Source organism: Babylonia areolata, chromosome 11, assembly GCF_041734735.1.
Source record: "Babylonia areolata isolate BAREFJ2019XMU chromosome 11, ASM4173473v1, whole genome shotgun sequence".
In the NCBI taxonomy this organism is placed as follows: domain Eukaryota; kingdom Metazoa; phylum Mollusca; class Gastropoda; order Neogastropoda; family Buccinidae; genus Babylonia; species Babylonia areolata.
Window position 1 is genome coordinate 39395618 of NC_134886.1, and position 21408 is coordinate 39417025.

General features: G+C 42.4%; 2 protein-coding genes across 3 annotated transcripts in view; one reads left to right on the forward strand and one right to left on the reverse strand.

Moving 5' to 3' along the window:
• The first annotated feature begins 156 nt into the window (after positions 1 to 156).
• On the forward strand, positions 157 to 16886 carry LOC143287723 (uncharacterized). Of its 2 annotated transcripts, none has more exons than XM_076595961.1 (11): positions 157 to 636; positions 2523 to 2670; positions 3543 to 3713; positions 4607 to 4834; positions 5399 to 5548; positions 7847 to 8066; positions 8566 to 8748; positions 10484 to 10653; positions 11836 to 12123; positions 13686 to 13747; positions 15775 to 16886. In XM_076595961.1, the coding sequence occupies exons 1-11, from the start codon at positions 247 to 249 to the stop codon at positions 16045 to 16047; spliced, it is 2283 nt and encodes a 760-aa protein (XP_076452076.1). In that variant the 5' UTR covers positions 157 to 246; the 3' UTR covers positions 16048 to 16886. The 2 variants fall into 2 exon arrangements, with proteins under 2 accessions (XP_076452076.1, XP_076452077.1); XM_076595962.1 differs by having other exon boundaries at positions 8569 to 8748.
• A 3809-nt stretch (positions 16887 to 20695) lies between these two features.
• Positions 20696 to 21408, reverse strand: part of LOC143287243 (aromatic-L-amino-acid decarboxylase-like) — a 37482-nt gene continuing 36769 nt past the window's right edge. The window contains exon 13 of the mRNA XM_076595188.1: positions 20696 to 21223. Within this exon, the coding sequence (XP_076451303.1) occupies positions 20696 to 21223 (528 nt within the window). The remainder of the gene's footprint in view (positions 21224 to 21408) is intronic.

Sequence of the window (21408 nt, forward strand, 5' to 3'; positions counted from 1 at the left end):
CGCGCAACTGCCTCATAAAAGCTCTGCATAATGTGCAGTTTCACAATCATGTGACACCAGGAGAAACTGAAACTACAAGGGGGGCGCCACTCTTAAGAAATATTCGCATCAAACAGCGCATGCGCAGAAACCACCATCAACACAAATGACGTAAATACCCAGAAAAAGAAACTTGTTTTGGACCACAACAACATCGACGAGACCGAACTTAACAACAACAGTAAGATTTACTCCGACTGATTAACCATGTTCAAAGTGGCGGGCCCCATGTGGGCCCAAGCCACGGCTGTTGGCGACAATTTGTTCGCCAGACTGGTCAAAACAGGGAAGAAAGTTCTGCGGAGAGTTCTGCAAAAAGAAATAGAATCGACAACTGTGCGAGAGATCCCCAAACCAACATGGAGTCTGCACAGTCAAGCAGTCAAGGTTGACGAGAGCGCAAGCAGACGACTAATCGGTGGCCTGTTTCCCAAGCAAGTCTGGAAGACACAGGCTGCCGAGGCCAGAAAACAGGCTGCTCTCCGACTGATCCGTGATGCCAAGAAAGTCCCGGTGTTCGCTTTCGTTGGTCTGGGACTCGGCGCTTCTCTGGACAAGAAATCGGAGACAGATGACGTCTTGTGTTCGGGAATTCGGGTAAGATTGGCTCTTCCTTGTTAAAAAGGAATGCAGTGTTTACTGATCTATTCAGTATGACTGTCCACGTTTATCATTCTTCTGATAGCTGAAGAAGAGTGCATTGTAATGCTTGTGCATACAGTATGTAAATGTGGTATGCAGACATTGGCATTGTGCCACACAGTGGCACACACACACACACACACACAAACACACACACACACACACAGAGAATACATTCACACACACACACACACACACACAAAGTACACACACACACACACACACACACACACACACACAGAGAATACATTCACACACACACACACACACACACAAAGTACACACACACACACACACACACACACACACACACACACACACACACACAGACACACACACACACTTGCATGCACACACATACGCATCTCCAAAAACACACTCACATAGACATATATACACATACTCATATGTTCACACATGCACTAAAACAGAGATGTTATGAATCTACATCTTGAAAAGTATCTGACAATTTTTAAACAGTATTGACAACTTTTGTGTTTTTCTCTCATCACTGATGTTGACTGTCACCAGTTGTCGCCTCAATTTACTGTGCTCATCTTGGAAATGCACAATGATAAATATTCATGATCTTACTTCTAAGACTACATTATAGTACATATATATAGATAGTGAGGTTTTGTGTTGTGGGATGCATTTTGACTACCAGGAACTGACCACCACTTAGTAATGATAATGATATGGACATTATCGATAGGAAAAACAAATAAAACTGCACACAGGAAAAAATACCCAAAAAATGGGTGGCACTGTAGTGTAGCGATGTGTTCTCCCTGGGGAGAGCAGCCCGAATTTCACACAGAGAAATCTGTTGTGATAAAAAGAAATAAAATGCAAATACATTTGTTGAGTGCTTTCCTCCCTTACAGACAGGTCAAAGTGCTTTGCAATAAACATTAAACACACACATATGCACAAACGCAGGCACTCAAGCGCAACAACTCACAAAAGGAAGAAGAAAAATCATGATTTAACTCTCAACAGTATGAAACAGATTGAGAGACTATGCATATTAAACTACATAATGATAATTACACACACACACACACACACACACACACACCAAGAGAGAGAGAGAGTTTGCATGGCTTATAACTGAAGAGTTATGGAAGGTATATAGATAGGCGTTTTGAAAAAGATGTGATTTCAGACATTTCTAAAAGATTGAAATGAGGGAGAGTGGCAAAGGTCGTGAGGTAAACTGTTCCAGACAGATGGAGCTGAATAAGAAAAGGAAAAATCACCGAAGGATCAGATTTTAACCCATGGAGCAAGTAGCCACCATGAATTCAAAGATGATCTGAGTTATCGTGGGGGGTGTGCAGGTTTGAATCAATTTTCTCAGTAACACTTTGTTAGGTAAGTACTATATTAGATTAATTTATTTATTTATATAAATTTCAGACTGTTGTATGCATAAAATTACATGGTCCCTGGTCATTAACTCACTCAGTACGGCCAGTCCTCTCTTCTCCTCTACACAGACCCCTCGGATGTCCAGTGGGTGTCTGAATGACCCAACCTTTAGCTTCCGTCATCAGAATTGTGGTATTCTTTGTCAATATTCACGTCTTCAGTATAAGAGCCTTCCGCTTGCAATATTTTGATGATGGTAATTGGGGTGAAACGCTGTTAACGTCGTCTCTTTCGCCGTTCGTATGGAAAGAGTTAACACCCTGTTAATATTTACTTTTTTGTAACATTGCAAAACTATTGGATGCAGCTTATGTAGCTGTATGGTGCATCACAGAGTGTAGTATACAACGCACGCTATACATGCACACTCTGTTGGAACCCTGGTAATTTTGTGGTTTGTTGCGCAGGACCTGTTTCGGCAGTATGGAGGGAAGGAGAAGAGAGTGGAGGCAAACGGTCAGTACTTCTCCCTTCAGAGCCTGCATCTGGGGCAGCTGATTGGTCAGGGATGCAACGCCGCTGTCTTTGAGGCCAGGCCTGCTGGCGCTGATCCTGGTTTGTGGCAAATTTATTGAAATATATATGTATATGTGGGCCATTCACCACATCATCTTGGTCCATGTTTCAGAGTTCAAACTAAAACAAGGCGATCTCTGTATTCAACCAAAAACAAGATGATCGCTTAACACACACTCATGCACACACACACTTTTTTAAAATTTAAATTTGTAAACTTTTGATTCTTCATTTCTAAGTATCAGCAATAGTGGGTTTTTTTTTTCATTTAACCACAAGATTAATCCAATTTTGACAGTAATGATCTATTGCTTTCAGTATAATTGACCACATATCAAAATTCAATGTACCATGATTATTGGATGACTAAAACTATGTTTAAAAAAATTAAAAAAGGCAGTATTTTTTCCTCAGTCTTGACTATGCTTCTTCAAGTCCTTGCATGCATTTGCGCATTATTACTGAATAAAATTAGTAACACAACATGTGAGGGATTCTCCAACACCTTGAATAGCATGACCAAAACAAAAAACAACAAAAAAAAACACATACAAAAAAAACAACAAAAAAACGCCAGTGAAGACAACTTGGATAAATTGGTATTGTTTGATCAAAAGTAAACAGATGAAACGACACAAAAATGTTCTAGTTTGGCACAGTCAGTTATTGCATGCCATATGTGCACAGTATGCACTTTTGCACTGGTTTAACTTTAAGAAAGATATATATATATATATATATATATATATATATATATATATATATATATATATATATATCTCTGAAACAACAACAGAACAACAGAAAACGAACTTGCGGTTGTTGTTGTTGTTGTTGTTTCTGTTTGTTTATTTGCTTGTTTATGTTGCGTAAATTTGGAAGTCAGACTTTTCCACTTCTTTGCTTTGCAGCTAAAGAGGAAGATGAGAGAGAGGAAGCCAAAGAAACCAGTGTTGACCGGCTGTCAGAAAGCGTGGAGAGTCCAACTGAACCATCCTCGGATGAAAGCAGTGACATCAGTCACCTGCAGGAGAGTGTAGAGGCTCCAGCAGAATCCTCGTCAGATGAGAGCAGCCTGAGAGGTAGGAAGCACAATGCTGGAAAAATATAACTTTGTCTGTTTTGGTGTTGTTGTGTTTTTGTTGTTTTTTTTATGGATACTATTTGTGGAGTAAAAAAAACAAAAACAAAAAAGAAAAAAAACACACACAAAATAAAACACTTATCCACTTCTTGCACCCCACCCCCCTTCCTCCCAACACCTTCCTTGCCTGATAGATATACTGCTTATCCTCCTTTTCATTCTATTCCATGACTCTTCCTCTATGTTATTCTTCTTCTTTTTTTAGTTTTTTTTCCTCGTTCCATTCTTCCCATCTCCACCTCCTTGCTCTCCCAAACTTTAGTGCTCCTTCTCTTTCCTGATCAACTTCTTCTTTGCTGTCACTCCCCTTTCACTGTCTCTACCATCAGGTAGTCTTAGGTGTCATCAGATGCTTGGAAACTGCCTCAGTGAAATCAGTGATGATTCATTGACATTGTCAGCCCTGCCAGAATGTTGCCACCTTATGTTGTGGAATTGTACACTGCATCTGTTGACAAGTAATTGTAACAATATTGGCATCAGCCTCAGAAATTTAGAAATGATGTATCATAGAACTAAAAAAAAAAAAGTCTGAATTTTCTAGGTTTCACTGAAGTCGCCAGTTGTATCCCTGCTCTTGTAATTTATTATAACCACATATGATGATATATTAAAAAATATGCACAATAGATAAGCTGACACACATGCATGCATGATACATCAGACAAGACAGTCTTCTAAAAAGAGAATAAAAATACTTCTGTATCACGTGACAATAACTTTATTGATTCAGTTGTTTTTATTCATTGTCATGGAAAAGCAGGCTTTCGGATATGTTCGGAATTTATTATTGAAATTGACTAAGCTGCTACCCTTTTGTTTTCCTCACAGACTGTAACCAACCATCGCTCACCGAATCCACTGACGACGAAGATGACGACATCAGTATCATCAGTGAGGATGAAGAGGACAGTGGAAGCGAGGAGAGCCTAGAAGGATGGGTCCTGTACCGCCTGTCTCCCATAACATCTGCAGAGGATGGCGGCTCTGAGTCTGATGAATTCGACAGTGACTTTGTCATCTTGGCTGGTGATGAAGACGGTCTGGAGTCCCTGCCTGGTGTGTACTGATTGTGTGTGTGTGTGTGTGTGTGTGTGTGTGTGTGTGTGTACAGTGTGTCTGTGTGTGTACAGTGTGTGTATGAGAGAGTTCTAGAGAGAGTGTGTGTGTGTATATACATGTGAGTTTGTGTGTGTGTGTGTTTGTGTGTGTGTGTGTGTGTGTGGATGTGGGTGAATGTGGCTGTTCCTTTAATTTAGATGTCCATCACAGTGAGTGGTGACATTAGGCAAAAGAATGAGGAAGCTAGTCAGGGATACAGAGGGGAGGTAACCTACTTCCGGGAGATTATCGGCCAAGGCTACTTGCACAGGACGGGAATCGGACTCCCTGCTGGAGTCTGTACTGGTGGGTTACAGTAAAGTATGTTAGATAAACGTAATTTTAGGAAAAAAAAATTCCTTGATAGAATGTAAAGGAGAAAAATCCTGCCTGAACACAACAAATAGTTGCTAGTCACAATCTTTTTTTGATTGTTTTTTGTTGTTGTTTTTTCAAGAGAGCGTAAAATAAAGAGTGTCCTATAGTTTGTGCAGCCATGCGTTTTCTGTTCTTTCCCCACAGACCTGGAAGAGTTCAGCTGGTCGACGGTCAGAAGCTGGCTGCCAGAAACAGGAAATGCCGAAGGACTCCAGCAGGACAGCGCCCACACAGGAAGTGGCGGGTCTGCCACCGATGTCACTGTGCCTTCCTTAGATTCCAGCATGTCCCTTGGTATGATCCTCAGGGTGTTATTGCTGTGGCTTCTTGTCTGTCTTCTGGTATGGTTACGGGAATGTTGTAATCAGGAGTGAAGGTCTGATCATAATAACCAGAATTTTTTTTTTCCTCAGAGAGATTGCTGAGGCCAGTTGGAATAATTCACACTCAGCATCTGTTGCTGAGGTCAGAGTTAATCACACTTAGCATCTGTTGCTGAGGTCAGTTGCAGTTAATCACACTCAGCATCTGTTGCTGAGGTCAGAGTTAATCACACTTAGCATCTGTTGCTGAGGTCAGTTGGTGTAATCCGCACTTGGCATCTGTTGCTGAGGACAGTTGGTGTGATTCACACTTGGCATCTGTTGTTGAGGACAGTTGGTGTAATTCACATTTAGCATCTGTTGCTGATGTCAGTTGCAGTTAATCACACTCAGCATCTGTTGCTGAGGACAGTTGGTGTAATCCACACTTGGCATCTGTTGCTGAGGACAGTTGGTGTAATTCACACTTGGCATCTGTTGTTGAGGACAGTTGGTGTGATTCACACTTGGCATCTGTTGTTGAGGACAGTTGGTGTAATTCACACTTGGCATCTGTTGCTGAGGACAGTTGGTGTAATTCACACTTGGCATCTGTTGCTGAGGACAGTTGGTGTAATTCACACTTAGCATCTGTTGAGGACAGTTGGTGTGATCACACTTAGCATCTGTTGCTGAGGACAGTTGGTGTAATTCACACTTGGCATCTGTTGTTGAGGACAGTTGGTGTAATTCACATTTAGCATCTGTTGCTGAGGACAGTTGGTGTAATTCACACTTAGCATCTGTTGCTGAGGTCAGTTGGTGTAATCCACACTTGGCATCTGTTGCTGAGGACAGTTGGTGTAATCCACACTTGGCATCTGTTGCTGAGGACAGTTGGTGTAATCCACACTTGGCATCTGTTGCTGAGGACTGTTGGAGAAAATCACTCCCAGCATCTGTTGCTCTGGTCCCTGATGTAGAACACTTCAGACATTACTTTTACTTTAACTCGCCACTGAATGTCAGTAAGGTGTTAGAATTGTAGTGGGTGGTCTTATGCTGTCTTTTAATGGTGTTGATAACTGATGGCTGTGCTGCCAAATTGTCATTGAGTGCAGTGGACTGATGCACAGGGCAGAAATGGAAACAAAATATTTCTGGAGGTCATTTTTTATGTAAAACAGAGTCACTACTTTTTCTCCTTTATGGAAATTTGGTGTTAGTTAGACTGTAGCATTGACAGGTTTTAATTTCTACATTCCAAGCTGGCAAAAAAAAAAAAAAAAAAAAAAAAATCAGCAAGAACAGAAACTAATTGAATTTGAGTTGGTATTGTAGACAACGAATCTGTGTGTGTGTCTGTGTGACCAACATATTTCTGAACATCTGTGTGACTGCTGAATAGTGACCTACATAAGCCATGTGATTTGTGAATCATAACTTCATCACAGCTGCATCATCAGTCCAGTTCCGGTGAATGAATGTTTTCTCTAGCTCTTCTTGGTTGTCATAATAGTTTGGTCACTAGTGGGGAGGAGTTTCGACAGGCCACACATTTTGTCTTTTGTCTTGGAGAATGCACGACGGGCGCAATAGCCGAGTGGTTAAAGCGTTGGACTGTCAATCTGAGGGTCCCGGGTTCAAATCACGGTGACGGTGCCTGGTGGGTAAAGGGTGGAGATTTTTACGATCTCCCAGGTCAGTACATATGTGCAGACCTGCTAGTGCCTGAACCCCCTTCGTGTGTATATGCAAGCAGAAGATCAGATACGCACGTTAAAGATCCTGTAATCCATGTCAGCGTTCGGTGGGTTATGGAAGCAAGAACATACCCAGCATGCACACCCCCGAAAACGGAGTATGGCTGCCTACATGGCGGGGTAAAAACGGTCATACACGTAAAAGCCCACTCGTGTGCATACGAGTGAACGCAGAAGAAGAAGAAGGAGAATGTGCTCTGCTGCCTGGTCTTCCTGTCCACAAGGGCAGGGGGGAGATGGCACCAGCTTCAGTTTTCAGTACTACATGTGATTGTTGTGAATCATAACAATACATCGTACATATTTTTGAGCAGTGAATTAGGAAACAGTGTATCCCTATGTACCCAAGCAACTCAAAAACTTTTTTTGTGTGGTGACATTGACAAAATATTCAGGACCACACAGGCATGTTCAGTCAGGCAGAAACTTTTTTCTGCTATATTGTGGAACACTGTTGACATAGCTGGCACTGGTGGTTAAACTTTTTTTCTTTTTTTTTCTTTTTTTTTTTTTTTTTTTTTACCTAGGACCTGTGGACAACGACAGCAGCATGATGACAGAGGACCTTGAGCCAGCCCCCAACCTGCAGGAAGAGGGGGGTGGGGGTGGGGGAGACTTCCCTCTGGCAGTTAAGATGATGTACAACTACGGCGTGGAGTCCAAGGCTGACCACATCCTCTCCGCCATGGTCAAGGAAACCCTCCCCGCCCAGTCCCGCCCGTCACCATCGTCTAACGGGGCGCACTGGTAAGTCCAGATGAGCCAAGTGTAGCCTTGTCTAGTCTCTAGTTCAGTTCAGTCCGGTCCGGTCTGGTCTGGTCTCTGGTCTCTGGTCTAGTCAAGTCTGGTCCAACCCAGTCCAGCCTGGTCCAATCTAGTCTAGTCTCTAGTCCAATCTAGTATAGTGCAGTCCAGACTAGACTAGCTCTTGTCCAATCCAGTCAAGTTTGGTCAAGTCAAGTCATGCATGGCCAGCAGTTAGACTTGAAGCTTATAATTATTGTTATTGATTTTGTTGTTATTGCCACTGTTCTGTTGTTGTTTATAATTATTTGGCAGTCGGGAAACATTGCACTAACTTGTTTGGTAATCATCATAATAACCTTCACATGACAGACAGTTGTTTGATGCCCAAAAATTTGCCATTGGTTGCCATATCAGATTTTTTGTTTTTTTCAATTTTTTTTTTAAGAAACTAATTTGCATGATATAAGATATAAATTCTTCACACTCATCTGGTTTCCAGCAGCCTTCCAGTGACGAAAAAGTTGCCACCTCACCCCAACATTGTCACCATGTACGATGTGTTTGTGGATCAAACCCCTGATCTCCCAGAGGGCTCCACATGGTACCCTTCTGCTCTGCCCCCTCGGCTCAACAAAGAGGGGGGATTTGGGAGGAACGCCACCATGTTTCTGGTGATGAAAAAGTGAGTATATTGAGTCTGTGTGTGTGTGTGTGTGTGTGTGTGTGTGTGTGTGTGTGTGTGTGTGAAGTTATGAGTGAGAATACAGTGTGTGTGTTTGTGTGTGTATGTAAAGTTATGTGTGAGAATACTGTGTGTGTGCATGTGTATGAAATTATGAGTGAGAATACTGACTGTGTGTGTGTGTGTGTGTGTGTGTGTGTGTGTGTGTGTGTGTGTGAAGTTAACAGTGAGATTACTGAGTGTCTGTGTATGTGTGTGTGTGTGTAAAGTTATGAGTGAGAACACTGAGTGTGTCTCTATGCGTTCATCTTTTCATGAAATCCAATGCTGAAAATACAGAAGACGGGAAGCATGTTTTTATTTTTCACGCTCTTTGTCACTGATCACTTGAAGGACTTGTTCGCAGAGGAAGCAAATCGGCATGCACAGCAGATGACTTTGTGGAGCATGAACTGAGTGTCATTCCAAGAGCTTCTTCTGTTGAGGAACATCCTTTGGTGTCACAAAGCTTGATAAATACAGCATGTACACTTTTAACCTGTCTGATGGCCTGGATACATACAGCATGTATACTTTCAGCCTGTCTGATGGCCTGGATACATACAGCATGTATACTTTTAACCTGTCTGATGGCCTGGATACATACAGCATGTATACTTTCAGCCTGTCTGATGGCCTGGATACATACAGCGTGTATACTTTCAGCCTGTCTGATGGCCTGGATACATACAGCATGCATACTTTTAACCTGATGGCCTGGATACATACAGCGTGTATACTTTCAGCCTGTCTGATGGCCTGGATACATACAGCGTGTATACTTTCAGCCTGTCTGATGGCCTGGATACATACAGCATGTATACTTTCAGCCTGTCTGATGGCCTGGATACATACAGCATGTATACTTTCAGCCTGTCTGATGGCCTGGATACATACAGCGTGTATACTTTCAGCCTGTCTGATGGCCTGGATACATACAGCGTGTATACTTTCAGCTGGTCTGATGGCCTGGATACATACAGCATGTATACTTTCAGCTGGTCTGATGGCCTGGATACATACAGCGTGTATACTTTCAGCCTGTCTGATGGCCTGGATATATACAGCGTGTATACTTTCAATTTGTCTGATGGACTGGATACATACAGCTTGTATAATTTCAACCTGTCTGATGGCCTGGATACATACAGCATGTATACTTTCAGCCTGTCTGATGGCCTGGATACATACAGCATGTATACTTTAAACCTGTCTGATGGCCTGGATACATACAGCGTGTATACTTTTTACCTGTCTGATGGCCTGGATACATACAGCGTGTATACTTTTTACCTGTCTGATGGACTGGATACATACAGCATGTATAATTTTAACCTGTCTGATGGCCTGGATACATACAGCGTGTATACTTTCAGCTTGTCTGATGGACTGGATACATACAGCATGTATAATTTCAACCTGTCTGATGGCCTGGATACATACAGCGTGTATACTTTCAGCCTGTCTGATGGCCTGGATACATACAGTGTGTATACTTTTAACCTGTCTGATGGCCTGATGGCCTGGATACACACAGCGTGTATATTTTTAACCTGATGTTCTGGATACATACAGCGTGTATACTTTCAGCCTGTCTGATGGCCTGGATACATACAGCGTGTATGCTTTCAGCCTGTCGTACTTTGGAAAGGGCATCTGGGTCAGTGTTGGTGACCTGTGTCTCTCTGATTGCCAGGTACTCCATGACTCTGAGCGAGTTCCTGTCGGCCCATCCTGTGGACGTGCGCACACGCTGCCTGCTTTTCGCCCAGCTGCTGGAGGGCGTGGCTCACCTGGGCAGTCACGGGATAGCACACCGCGACCTGAAGGGCAACAACGTGCTGGTGGATCTCTCTGACGGAACAGGTTAGCTTGTGGTAGTATTTTTAGTGGGGGGGGGGGGGCTAATTGGCCTTTGGGGACCATCCTAACATTTACAGTCCTCCAGTCCTCTATGGCTGAAAAAGTGGGGATGTAATTTGGGCTACCACACCCACTCCACCGTTATCGGATCCTAGCCCAGATAGTTGGGGCAGTAGTTGCCTCTTCTGCTGTTCTGTTGGTCATGCTCAGACATGACTGACTGACATATTGAAAAGAATAGGTGTCTGACTGATGGGCGCAATAGCCGAGTGGTTGAAGCGTTGGACTGTCAATCTGAGGGTTGGTAAAGGGTGGAGATTTTTACGATCTCTCAGGTCAGCATATGTGCAGACCTGCTAGTGCCTGAACCCCCTTCGTGTGTATATGCAAGCAGAAGATCAAATACGCACGTTAAAGATCCTGTAATCTATGTCATACACTTAAAAGCCCACTCATGTGCATACGAGTGAACGCAGAAGAAGAAGAAGGTGTCTGACTGTACAGAATAGGGTGTCTGACTGTACAGAATAGGGTGTCTGACTGTACAGAATAGGTGTCTGACTGTACAGAATAGGGTGTCTGACCATACAGAATAGGGTGTCCAACCATACAGAATAGAGCGTCTGATACTCTGCTGCTATCGTGGTGCACCCTGCCTTCCCCATCTGCCTTGTGTCATGATTGAGACAAGGTGGAGGGTATACCGCCCCACTCCAACAACTTTGCTTCATTTTTGACGTGATAGGACTGAATTTATGCGTGATTTGACTTGTACAAGTTATTTTATCCTCCACACCCTAGAAAGGTGTAAAAAAGGAAAAAAAAAATACTTGAATCTTTTTTTTTTCACAGGATACCCTTATGATTGTCAGCCATCAAGCCAGCACTTCATTGTTGTTTTTCTGCTTGTTAAAAAGGAATGAATAAATAAGATTTTTTTTTTTAATTATGGATCTCTGTCTCTCTTTCTCTCTCTCTCTCTCTCTCTCTCTCTCTCTCTCTCTCTCTCTCTCTCTCTATATATATATATATATATATATATATGTACATATGTTTGTGTAGAGATATAGATATAGCTATAGATCTATATGTGTGTTTGTATTCATTTGATAGCTCAGTTCATGAGTATAAAACGAGGCTGTTTTCTGTCTTTTCTGAAAAAAAAAAAAAAAAAAAAAAAAAAAGATTCCCCCCACTTGGCGATCAGCGATTTCGGCAGCTGTCTGGCTGACATACACCACGGCCTCTGGCTCCCCTACACAACCGCTGAAATAGACAGGGGAGGCAACAGCGCTCTGATGGCGCCGGAAATCAAGTGTGCAGAGGCGGGGCCTGACAGCGTTCTGGACTACTCCAAAGCGGACCTGTGGACAGCAGGCACTCTGGCGTATGAGATCTTTGGCGATGAAAACCCCTTCTACAGTGGCTTAAATTCCCGGGTCTACTCTGAGAAGGACCTTCCAAAGTTGCCAGGTAAGCTGACTTAAAACCAAACCAAATGCACAAAAAAAAACCGAAAGAAAACAAACCCCTCAGCAACAAATACCATGAGTTAGTTCCTCCCTCTCCCTCTGGGGCGGGTGTATGATGGTCATGAAAGCTGTGTTGGGGTCTGAAGAAAACTTGATGGTCTGTCAGTAACTGATGCTGTGCTGTCCATGAAAGTTGCATTCGGGTCTGAAGAAAATGGAATGGTCTCAGAAACTGAGGCTGTGCATGAAGATTTAGATCAGTATCAGTCTTTGTATTACAGTCTTCTTTCCCTCTGTTTTTAACTCTGTTTTTTTTTTCTCATTTTGTCAAATCTTCATAGTCTGAAGAACTGGGCCCAAGTTGCACCAGTGATGTCAGAAACGGTAGGTTTGCTTTGCAGTAAGAATTTTCCTAAGTCTCCTGTAATTCCATAGAATCAGAAAAAATTCTTGATGCTGAGCAAACATAGTACTAAGTACTTAAAACCACCAGTTCAGCCCAGCCCATTTACAGCTTCAAGGAGGTGTCAAAGCATGAAGACTTATCCATATATGCTACACCACATCTGCTGTAAAAGGGAAAAAAAGGCAGATACCTTATCTTCATATAAACCCAGCACACTGAAAGAAAGAAAAACTGTGCACTCACACAATCATGCACACTGACACACATGCAAGCACACACACACACACACACACACACACACACACACACACACGCTTTTCAGTCTTACAGCCCTGACACACAGCCTAGGTCACACACACACACACACACACTTTTCAGTATTACAGCCCAGACAAGCAGGCCAGGTCACACACACACACACACACATACACACACACACACACACACACACACACACACACACACACACACACTACACACACACACACACACACACATGCTTTTCAGTCTTAAGCCCAGACACACAGCCCAGGTCACACACACACACACACACACACACTACACACACACACACACACACACACACACACACACTTTTCAGTATTACAGCCCAGACACACAGCCCAGGTCACACACACACACACACACACACACACACACACACACACACGCTTTTCAGTCTTACAGCCCTGACACACAGCCCAGGTCACACACACATACACACACAGCACACACACACACTTTTCAGTATAACAGCCCAGACATGCAGGCCAGGTCTCCTGTACCTGTTTTCCTTCAGACATATAAACTGTTGAGTTGTGCAGAGAAGATTTGGGCCAGTGGCTTTAAATCTTCTAAGTCGGGTTTCTTCCCCGGTAGGTTGTGATTATTGAGGGCATAGAATGTATGTGATGCATGTAACCCTTTGGCTGTGAACTTGGTCAGGTCGTGAGTGTGGAATTTTTTCATCTGTCGCATATATGGCTGGACCAGTGCCTAACATGATGTGTGTGTGAGTGTGAGTGTGTGTGTGTCAGTTAGTTAATTATGCCCATTGTTATTATTATTATTATTATTGTGGAGGTAGAGTTCATTGTATATACCCATTGTTGGTGTTATTATTATTGTTATTATCATTATTATTATCTGTCTGGCAGGCAACACCCCTGAGGTGGTGGTGAAGCTAGTGGAAGGGATACTGAAAAGGAACCCTTCAGAGGTACGTTTGCAGAACTCTCCTTGGTTTTCATCCACGCACCCCTTCCCCTCATCCTGTCACCAGGCATCTCAGGGTGATTTTTTTTTTTCACAGCCGAAGTGGCTGACACATGGGAATCTGTCCGTCATAATGTGATGTCTGCTGGAGCTGTCTGCTGGAGTTTCAGGGGAGGAATAACACCCTGTCCCCATCCTGCATTCATTGTCAGTGACCTCGAAAGTCATGACTGTGGGCTTGACGATTTCTACTGCAATGTAGGTAGTTGTGAAAATAATGCCCGCTCGTATGTCTAGGAGGTAATCAGAGGATCTTTTTAAATAGGTTTCTGCTTCAGGGACCTTTATTTCCATTATGGATGCAGCCCTGCTCTTCAGTATGAGATGTCACAGGGTGAAGCTGTTTCTTTCCACTCCTCTTTCGAGAGTGCACTTGTTGTACTTGTTGTAACTGCCTCACCTCACCTCACCTCTCCCGTAGTCTGGGTTCAGACCGTTGGGGCACCGCTGCTGACCTGACCACCACCCCTCTCCACTCTTCACGGTTTTCTGATTTCCTCAGGGCGTCACCGAGCGTCAAGCCTGTCCACCCCCGGATGTCGTCTTCCCATCTCTTCTTCTGCCGTCCTCTCCTTCTGCCTCCCTGTATGGTGCCTTGCAGGAACGTTTTGGCAAGACCAGATGATCGGGAGATGTGTCCATACCACCTAACTGCACAGGTGGCCAAACAAAAGGTTCTGAGTGTATTTTCAGCCGGGGCATCGGGGCATGCAAACTGGTCCATGATATGCCGCACCACATCAGCTGACGTGAGAGGCAGAAGTAACACACTGGAAAAAAAAAAAAAAAATCTCTAGACTCTACCCCCTGACATGGTCTTTGCTGGTCATGTGAATTTCTGTTTGTGTACACTGACCTCGGCAAGCCTGGGGTATGTTGGTAGAGTGCATCTCAAATTCGCTTTCAGTTCAAGACTTCACAAAGTTTACAGCATGGCTGCCAAGCTGGTCTGGTCTAAAAACACACCTTACAGGTATACATGTTGAATGACTGTAATTTCTGTGTATTGTTTATGTGTTTTACACCACAAATGAATTTCTCTTGTTGAGATAATAAAGTATTCTGTAATCTGTAAAAGCACAAAACGTGATGATAATGATAATAATATGGATACTTGTAAAGCACCTATCCTCAGTCGGTGACCAAGCTCTAAGCACTTTACACAGAGTCATTTGCGAAACAGGCTGCCCACCTGGGTAGAGCCGACTGATGGTTGCCACTGGGCACTCATCATTCGTTTCCTGTGTCATTCAATCAGGTTTCAGTCACGCACACATATACCCATATAGACATGTAACAGTTCAAGTGTTTGATCATTTTGATTATTTACCCGGCCATGTAGGCAGCCATACTCTGTTCTGGGGTGTGCATGCTGGGTATGCCACACCTCTTTTTGAGTCCTGCATTCATTCACAGCTACCTCTAGGGTCACAGGGAATTCCTGGATAAACTGCTCTCCATGCAGAACTTTGGGTATTATAGGGAAACAAGCCACACAAGAACAAACATAGAAACACTTCTATGAATATGATATTAACTATAAACAGTGTTTTTGCCTTTCAACAAGAATTTTGTTTGAGTTAAGTCAGGGAACATTGTTAGCACAGATAAAGTTTGCCATGTGGTCAGATTTTTTTTTTTTTTTTTCGTTTATCAGTTGATATGGTTTATTGTATGGTCAGTTAGGCAATTACTTACCAGTATTGACCGTTACGCCTTTTTTTTTTTTGCATGTTTGGCAGCAACTAAGATCCACAACTCGTCTGTTTTGGGCCAGTCGCTAAATGGTATCCCAACTGGCCGGATGTGCTACAGAGTGTTGAGTTCTCCTTCGATTGGGCAATAATAATCAATAATATATTAATATATTTAAAATTTAATCTTGGAGATGAATTGTCAGTGATGAAATTTCGTGTAAAAGCTTTCATTTACATTCAACATCTTCTTTTTTCTCTCCCCCCCCCTTTGCAGCGACCCAGCGCAGCAGTGGCCGCGACATGTCTGGAGCTGTTCCTCTGGGGCCCTGCAGAGTTATGTCCCTTCAGCCAGCAGGACCAGAAGGTTTCCAGCTTTCTCCGCCGACGCAAGGAGATGTCCCATTGGCTGGAAGGGCTGACCATGGAAACGGTATGCCAAAGAGTTTTCGGGGGCCATGCCTCTGGTTTGGAACTGCAGATGAAGTCGACGCTTCTGTCACGCATTTCTCCACAGGACATTTTGGGCGTGGTTTCGTTCAAGGGTTAAGACCGCAAAGAGATATATGGGTTGTGGGTTCATCGTTGGAAAGTGATTGGGAACGTGAGAGAGGAAAACATTGTCTGGAAGCGGAGGAGTGCCATTGTTCTTTTGTCATCGCTTCTTTTGCTGTCTTGATATAAACATTGCAATATTGTGAACAATATTGTGTAGATTTTGAATAGGAGGTGTATTCATTCCTTTGTTGTTGTGTTGTTTTGTTGTTGTTGTTGTTGTTTTTTGGGGGGAGCGTTTGTGCTTGAAAGACATTTTCTTTATCTTTCTTTGGTTTTTCTTAAGTTACATAGAAGTCAGTTACTTACCTTTGTTTTTTTGTAATCAAGAAAGTTGAATTAAGAAAGTTGACCAGCTTAAAAGGGAGGTTTATCATCCTTTTTTTCTTATTTCTTTCTCTTTTTTTTTTTTTTTTTTTTTTTTTTTTTACATTAAATGTATTTGAAAAGAAATTTGAAAATGGTCTTTTTTCTCAAAAAAAAAAAGTTGTTAATTGTTGTTGTTGTTTGGTTTTCAGTTGTAGGTACTTGGGGTGAAATGAAGAAATTGGCAGTTTTACTTTTTTATGAAGCTGTATTGTCTTTAAAATTTTAAAGTGATATGCAAGAACACCAGCTATTCTTTTTTCTAAAATACAGCTGTTGATTATTTTTAAATAGTTGTATTTTGAAATGGGCAATTTTTTACATTTTAATGAAACCTTATTGTCCTTTTAAATCTCAGTTGTGAACAGGTTAGTGATAAATCTTCTTTTTCTTTTGATGATTATATCTTTGTTATTGATTTGTAGTTACAGAAAGTGTGCATAATAAAATTTTCTGAAAAAGAAAAAAGCTGTGCTTGTGACTGTGTACTTTGCTTTTGTGTACATGCCCATGTGTGTGTATGTGCTTGTGTATGCATTTACGCAATGTAATAATGCAGCTAGATGTAATAGGGACAAATAAACTTCCAGCCATAAAGATACGGAACTGACAACCATACAGATAACAAAAGAAACTCATCCTTGCAAAAAAAAAAAACAAAAAACAACAACAACAGGACAAATAACAAATGAACATGGCCCAACAAATGACAAGCAGGCAACCTTGTGTAGACCAGAAAACACACCTTACAGGTAAACTGGCAATTTCAGTTTCAGTTTCAGTAGCTCAAGGAGGCGTCACTGCGTTCGGACAAATCCATATACGCTACACCACATCTGCCAAGCAGATGCCTGACCAGCAGCGTAACCCAACGCACTTAAACTGGCAACAGTACAGATGACGCACTATCAACCGAACAGACAAAAACTGACAACTGTACAGCAGAGAAACTGGCAGCCATTCAGATGACAAACTGGCAGCCATTCAGATGACAAACTGGCAGCCATTCAGATGACAAACTGGCAACCACTACAGAAGAAAAACTGGCAACTGTTCAGATGACAAACTGGCAACTGTACAGACAGCAATCTGCCAGTAGCTGTAAAGTCGAGAAACTGGCAAATGTACTGTCAACAAACTGGCAAGCATACAGATGACAAACTGGCAACTATACAGACAACAACCCGCTACCTGTAGAGACTACAAACTGGCAGATGTACAGCCGCCAAACTCCCAACTATACAGATGACAAAATTAATTTACAGGTAACAAAGCGGCAACTGTACAGGTGACAAACTGGCAAATGTACAGACTAATCACCAAACATTTAAAACAATGACACGTGTACCCCTTTGATAAATTTAGGGATTTAAAAAAAAGTGGGGAGGGGGGTGTGTGTGGAGGGGTGGTGTTACTCTCCATTTATTCAAACAAACCTTATGAGTGGGACCCCTGCATCGATGGACACACATAAATACGAAATTTTGAAAGAAAAGGTAAGACACAACTGGAAACTCTATCACACACACACACACACACACACACACAATCAAAACTGACATGTACACACTTTTCAGTGCCTTCAATTCTGATTATTCTGTTTTAGAAAGCCATTTTGATTTTCAGTTTAAATGCGACCCTTGTTTTATACATTGGGAGATATTACAACTGGCATAACATGCTGACAATTTTACATGAAATGCAGTAACAATTGTGTATTGGCATGGAGAAAAGTAACGTTTCCAAATTGCGCGTGCGCACACACAAACACGCATGCACGAACGCACGCACACTCACACACGTGATCACAGCACTTATAACAAATAATATAATGTAATGATTGTACAATGACAGATATTTAGACACCAGAATATATATAAGAAGGACAAAGTCACGGTGATAAAAACTTTCCAGTTCAGAAACAGAAAAAAATGCTAAATGTATTCATAGTCATTGTTGCAAGCTGCTGCTTGTTTCTAACATGAAAGCATAAATGGAATATCTTGCGAACAAGCTCTCGACACAGAACAACGCACAATCCTTTAAATTTTAAAGAGAAAGCTTTGCATACGTTTTGAGTGAAAAGTAAGTTGTAAACGTCTGGAAAGATTTTATTTAATCCAATTTAAGAGCCACGTTCTAAACCTATGTCAAACTGTCTGTCCAATCCAGGAATTGCGTTTTTAGCATCGGTACACATTTTTCTCCAATGTAGACTTAAATTACAAACGTCTGCAGATAGTTATTTCACCCCAGGGTAAGAGCAACGTTCTTGACATCGGCATTTCACTCCAATGAAGAACTGAGCTTGAAAAGTCTGCAAAGATTTCTGTTCAGTGAAGTCCCACAGATGATATCTTGCGAGTTTTCCCCAAAAATAAAATCCATGACAATTCAGGAACGCTATTGTTATGGGTCATACAAAGAAATGTACAATCTTCCTAAGTATCATCGGGGTCACTTGCATACCGATATATATATCATAACAAACAGCCTGGTGAACAATTGAATCTATTGGGACAAAATAAATGAAACAAGGTTTCAATAAGACAACTGAGATCTTTTTTGTCATTTCCAGCATTGCTGAGAGAGAGAGAGAGAGAGAGAGAGAGAGAGAGAGAGAGAGAGAGAGAGAGAGAGAGATCATCTTATAACTATTACAATTGTTAGACTGATGTATTATGCACATTTCCATCCTTTTATAATAGGGAACAGGACAAAAGGAGAGACAGACAGTGGAAGAGAAAGAGACAGACAGACAGACAGACAGAGGGAGAAACAGAGAAAGATCGTATGACAATAGTCATATTGATACAATATTGCATATTACTCATTACAGCTTGGCATGGAACAAAACAACTGATGGGAAAGATGGAAATGGGAGGGGGGGGGGGGGGTGGCATAGATACATCGACATTTTCCTCAGAGCATACAAATCTTACTTCGTCATGTCATTTTCCTTTCTCTCTGTTTGTTAAATACCACCTCACTGAATCTTTTTACAGAATTCCTGAAAATAATCCACCTCAACCATTTTCACAGGGTTGATAACCTTGAGTTATCTTTGTGTGTGTGTGTGTGTGTGTGTGTGTGTGTGTGTGTGTGTGTGGTTGTTGGTGTTTTTGGTACCGCTGTATAATATTACCGTTCAGTGAGTCAATCTACAAACATTATTGATCTAAACACCAATCATTCGGCCAGTCCAGCATTGTACCAATCTTTGTAAACCAATAAAGCATAAAGTCACCAACCGAGCAGGTAAATAAAGTATAGAATCAGAATGAAAGATCAATTCTTTAGGTATATCTATATATACATGTCCTGTCAGGTTTTAGCAGTCTGATAAACAACACATACAGTGAATTTCCAGAAACAGGGTGAGGATATTTTGGATTTCTCAGGTGGATTGCGATTTCTTACGCTTTGTCCGATTTATTTAGTTATTTCGTTATTTATCAACGATTCTGAGTGAATGCGTTTGCTTTTCTAAGTGAAGAGTCTCAATGTGTGTCTGAAATGTTCAACCGATGGGATATCCTGTGGATTCAAGCTCACAGAAGTCACAAGACAGCTTTGAACTTACTTCGAACCCCTGCAAAGCATACTGCTTAATTAAACAAATACCAAAACGCCTTAGTAAAACCACACTGATTGCCCAGATCGTGATTTCCGCATGCAGACAGACAAACAAACAAATCAAACCAGTTTACCCGTTTTACAACTTCATACAAGGTTTGGGCAGAAAGGTGATATTTTGTGTGTGTGGGGGGGGGGGGGGGGGGTGTCGGTTTAAAAATTAAAAAATTAAAAAAGCTGGGCCGGAATGCATGCAGACAAAGGAATGATACTAGTCAGTAAATTCATTTACAACTTCGTGAGAGGACTGGGCGACTGGGGGAGTTTGGGTAAAACTGATGTTGTCTCGGGGAGAAGGTCAAGTGATGAACTGGGGAGCATTTGCATGGCTTGCCTATCCTGATATCATTTATATGTTGAATGATTCTAACATCATGATGCAAGCATTCCTTACGTAAATATTTTCGATTTTCTAAGAATTGAATATATATATATATATATATATATATATATATATATATATATATATATATATATATATATATATATAAAGGAACAGAAAGTAATAAAACAAAAAGCAAAAAGAGCAGTACCCATCCATAATTGTCAGATCAAAAATGCTCTCTGAGCATATCCTCCGAGCTTTGTAATTCCCGTTTCGAGACAGTCACAGCCCGGCTAGACTTGGGATTGCCAGCAAATCACTCGTGTGATGGACCCCCGTTGGGCAGGTGGCCATTCTCCACTGTCTTGTGGGCAGGAGCACTCACCGGAGCCGCGCCGTCGTGACTGTCCAAGGAGTAGCTCCTCTGCCTCCCGCCTGGCAACCGCAGGACGCGGGGGTGATAGGACTTGGGGTCCGACACCATCTTGAAGAAGAGACTCCGCTGCTGGTGCGAGCGCCTCACGTGACAGCGCTGGTTGTCGAAGATGAACTCATCGTCGAAATCCGTGTTGAAGACCTCGTCGTCCAGATCGGCCACGCTCTCGGAGCTCGTGCCGGCCTCTCCTCCTCCGCCCTCCTTGCTGCTGTCTCGCTGTCCAGCTAACAGCTCGGTAGCCAGAGCGGAAATGGCGTCCCAGGCGTAGTTGACGTCATCTTCCGTGGCGTTCTGGGCGCAGATGGCGAACCTGATGACGTAGAGCTCGTTGAGCAGTGCGGGCACCATGTGCAGCTTTCCTGACTCGTTGATCAGCTTCAGCAGCCTGATGGACTGTGTGTTGGGGCCCTGGAGGGGAGGGGTTCGGGAAAGAACAAGCAACAGGTCAGTAGCGATCCCAGCCCAGGCAACATAAAAGTAGGTATACACTACTATGCCTGGGATAGCCCTGCTACCTGGGATAGCCCTGCTGCAATCTCTCAGGCAGGCCAAACACAAACAGCAGCAACAGTGGCAGTATTTGTAGTTGTGGC